General features: G+C 58.3%; 1 protein-coding gene across 1 annotated transcript; it reads right to left on the minus strand.

Moving 5' to 3' along the window:
- Positions 1-412: 412 nt before the first annotated feature.
- LOC125028730 (basic proline-rich protein-like) lies at positions 413-3,159 on the minus strand. The gene is made up of 3 exons (XM_047618210.1): positions 2,145-3,159; positions 669-2,110; positions 413-463 (listed from the first exon to the last, which is right to left on the minus strand). The coding sequence occupies exons 1-3, from the start codon at positions 3,157-3,159 to the stop codon at positions 413-415; spliced, it is 2,508 nt and encodes an 835-aa protein (XP_047474166.1).
- Positions 3,160-4,317: the final 1,158 nt, after the last annotated feature.

Raw genomic sequence — 4,317 nt, forward strand, 5'->3', positions numbered from 1 at the left:
GTGTTGGGGCTATGTTGGGGGCCAATTTTATCCTTTCCAAAGGGGTTTGGGGCCTTTTACCGGGGTGTGGGGGCCCATTTTACCTTTTTTTCCTTTTTTTAAACCAAATTACCAAATTTGGGGGGGATTTTACCTTTTACCATTTTAATGGGGTTTAACCCCAATTTCCAGGGGGTTTTAACCGGGGGGTTTAAAACCATTTAAAACCCATTTAAAAGGGGAGGGGTTTTGGGGAAGGTTTTAAGGGCCAATTTAGGGCCTTTGGGAGCCCCCCAAGGGGGGGGGGGGGATTTTAGGGGGGAATTCCATTTTGGGAGGGGGGGAGTTGAGGGCCGTGGGTTTAAACCGGGGTGTTAAAGGGAGGGGTTTTTTAAACCAAATTACCGGGGTTTATCCGGGGGTTAGGGGGGGTTTACCCAAGTTTGAAAAAACCAGGGGTAGGGGGGGGATTTAAAAATTTAACCTTTTGGGGTTTGGGGGCCAGGGGTTTTGGGGGCCCCGGGGTTTTAAAACCATTTGATCCAAGGGGGTGGGGCCAGGGGGGAGGGCCAGGGGTGGGGGGGCCGGGGATTGGGGCCCCCAGGGGTTTGAGGGGGGGGGTTGGGGGCCCGGGTTAAAAGGGGGGGGGTTTGGGGGCCGGGGGGTTTTTTAGGGGGGGGGTTGGGGGCCGGGGGTTTGTTGAGGGCCGGGGGGGTGGGGGCCCCGGGGGTTTTGAGGGCCAGGGGTGTTGGGGGCCGGGGGGAGTTGAGGGCCGGGGGGTGAGGGCCAGGGGTGTTGGGGGCCAGGGGGTTTTTGAGGGCCAGGGGGTTGGGGCCAAGGGGTGTTGAGGGCCAGTGGGTTTTAAAGGGCCAGGGGGTGAGGGCCGGGGGGTGGGGGCCCGGGGGGATTTGAGGGCCGGGGGGTTTTTGAGGGCCAGGGGGTGAGGGCCGGGGGAGTTGGGGGCCCGGGGAATTTTCAGGGCCAGGGGGGAGGCCGAGCGATTTTAGGGCCGGGGGGTAAAGGGCCGGGGGGTTTGGGGGGCCGGGGGAGTTGGGGGCCCGGGGGGTGGGGGCCCGGGGGAGTTGGGGGCCCGGGGGGTGTTGAGGGCAAGGGAGTGAGGGCCGACCCGAGTTGGGGGCCAGGGGTGGGGGCCCGGGGGGTGGGGGGGTTGGGGGCCGGGGAGTGGGGGGCCCAGGGGTGAGGGCCAGGGGATGGGGGCCCGGGGGGTGTTGGGGGCCCGGGGGGGTGAAGGGCCGGGGGAGTTGAGGGCCGGGGGAGTTGAGGGCCGGGGGAGTTGGGGGCCCGGGGGGGTTGGGGGCCCCGGGGGGTGAGGGCCGGGGGAGTTGAGGGCCGGGGGTGTTGAGGGGCCCGGGGGGTTTTGGGGGGCCGGGGGTTGAGGGCCGGGGGGTTTGGGGGCCCGGGGGGAGTTGAGGGGGTGTTGAGGGCCAGGGGGGGTTGAGGGCCGGGGGAGTTGAGGGCCAGGGGGGTGTTGAGGGCCAGGGGGGGGTTGAGGGCCAGGGGTGTTGAGGGCCAGGGGTGTTGAGGGCCAGGGGGTGTTGAGGGCCGGGGGAGTTGAGGGCCAGGGGAGTTGAGGGCCAGGGGGGGTTGAGGGCCGGGGGAGTTGAGGGCCGGGGGGTGAGGGCCAGGGGGGGTTGAGGGCCGGGGGAGTTGAGGGCCGGGGGAGTTGAGGGCCGGGGGAGTTGAGGGCCGGGGGTTGAGGGCCAGGGGGTGTTGAGGGCCAGGGGGGGTTGAGGGCCGGGGGAGTTGAGGGCCGGGGGAGTTGAGGGCCAGGGGGTGTTGAGGGCCAGGGGTGTTGAGGGCCAAGGGGTGTTGAGTGCCAGGGGTGTTGAGGGCCAGGGGGTGTTGAGAGCCGGGGGAGTTGAGGGCCAGGGGGTGTTGAGGGCCGGGGGAGTTGAGGGCCGGGGGTTGAGGGCCAGGGGGTGTTGAGGGCCAGGGGGGGTTGAGGGCCGGGGGAGTTGAGGGCCGGGGGAGTTGAGGGCCAGGGGGTGTTGAGGGCCAGGGGTGTTGAGGGCCAAGGGGTGTTGAGTGCCAGGGGTGTTGAGGGCCAGGGGGTGTTGAGAGCCGGGGGAGTTGAGGGCCAGGGGGTGTTGAGGGCCAGGGGTGTTGAGGGCTAGGGGGTGTTGAGGGCCAGGGGTGTTGAGGGCCAGGGGGTGTTGAGGGCCAGGGGTGTTGAGGGCCAGGGGGTGTTGAGGGCCGGGGGTGTTGAGGGCCAGGGGAGTTGAGGGCCAGGGGTGTTGAGGGCCAGGGGGTGTTGAGGGCCAGGGGTGTTGAGGGCCAGGGGTGTTGAGGGCCAGGGGGTGTTGAGGGCCGGGGGAGTTGAGGGCCAGGGGAGTTGAGGGCCAGGGGTGTTGAGGGCCAGGGGTGTTCAGGGCCGGGGGAATTGAGGGCCTGGGGTGAGGGCCTGGGGTGTTGAGGGCCGGGGGTGTTGAGGGCCAGGGGGTGAGGGCCGGGGGTGTTGAGGGCCAGGGGGTGAGGGCCGGGGGTGTTGAGGGCCGGCGGGTGTTGAGGGCCAGGGGGGGTTGAGGGCCAGGGGTGGTGAGGGCCGGGGGGTGAGGTCCGGGGGTGTTGAGGGCCAGGGGGTGAGGGCCAGGGATGTTGAGGGCCGGGGGTGTTGAGGGCCAGGGGGTGTTGAGGGCCAAGGGGTGTTGAGGGCCAGGGGGTGTTAAGGGCCAGGGGGTGAGAGCCAGGGGGTGAGGGCCGAGCGAGTTGAGGGCCAGGGGGTGAGGGCCGGGGGTGTTGAGGGCCAGGGGGTGAGGGCCGGGGGTGTTGAGAGCCAGGGGGTGAGGGCCGGGGGTGTAGAGGGCCGGGGGAATTGAGGGCCAGGGGGTGTTGAGGGCCAGGGGGGGTTGAGGGCCAGGGGGGGTTAAGGGCCAGGGGGTGTTGAGGGCCAGGGGGTGTTAAGGGCCAGGAGGTGAGGGCCGAGCGAGTTGAGGGCCAGGGGGTGAGGGCCGGGGGTGTTGAGGGCCGGGGGTGTTGAGAGCCAGGGGGTGAGGGCCGGGGGGTGAGGGCCGGGGGAGTTGAGGGCCAGGGGTGTTGAGGGCCAGGGGGTGAGGGCCGGGGGTGTTGAGGGCCAGGGGGTGAGGGCCGGGGGAGTTGAGGGCCGGGGGAGTTGAGGGCCGGGGGGTGAGGGCCGGGGGAGCTGAGGGCCGGGGGGGTCATAAAAATAAAAATGGCAATAACAATTGAAACAGCAGTAGTAGTAGTTGGGTAGTCTTTCGCTAATAGCCTCTTTATTCGTGACAATTTACAATATTTTCAGAGAAAAGAAACCGGCATAGCCTATACCGCTGGCTGGGGTTCGCGAATAAACAAAATGGTTTTATATATATTAAATGAAAATGAACATAAAAGAACACAAGTAAAACCAGTTAAACCAAGCAAACTGAACATAAACGAGCACTACTAAAGCTGAACATAAAATAGCACATAAATAGTACATCTCAAATAACTAGTAAAACAAAACATTCATCTTCAAATAATAACTGCCCCTTTTTGCCTTATAGCCCAAAACAACTTTACTTTTTAAAATAGCCGGAGGAAAGGAATGGGTCCTGCAACACACGCCACATCTTCAGGTCGAGGCACTACTAGCAGCGTCTCTGGCACTCTGTTGAGGGCGTCCCCATCGACGTAAACGAAGGCTGCAAGGATGACCCCAAACAAGGAGAGACACACGCGGTCAGCCTGGTAATCTTGATAATGATGATGAAAGGAATATTGATGATGATGATAGTGAAAATGACGATAATAATGATGATGATGATAATGGAAATGACGATAATAATGATGATGTTAATAATAATAGAAATAATAATGATTATCTTTATGATGATAATAATTATAATAATAATTATATCTATAATGATAAGGATAATAATAATAATAGTCACAGCATTAGTAATAATAATAATAATAATGAAAATCATTATAATAATAATTTTGATAATAATAATGATATTGATAATAATAGTAACTATAATAACTATGATAATAATGATAATATGATAATAATGATAATGATAATAATAATCGTAATTACTTTTATTACTATTATTGTTATTTATTACAGCAAAGATGAAAATGATAATAACAATAGACAATAATGATAATAATAATAATAATAATAATAATAATAATAGTAATAATAATAATAACAATAATAATAATAACAATAATACTAATAATGAAAATAATAATGACAATAAATAATGATGATAATAAAAATAATAATGATGATAATAATGATTATAACAGTAACAATGGTAAAATCTTTTTTTTATTATTATTATAGCAATGACGAGGATAACAATAATGATA

Source organism: Penaeus chinensis, chromosome 9, assembly GCF_019202785.1.
Source record: "Penaeus chinensis breed Huanghai No. 1 chromosome 9, ASM1920278v2, whole genome shotgun sequence".
Classification (NCBI taxonomy): Eukaryota; Metazoa; Arthropoda; class Malacostraca; order Decapoda; family Penaeidae; genus Penaeus; species Penaeus chinensis.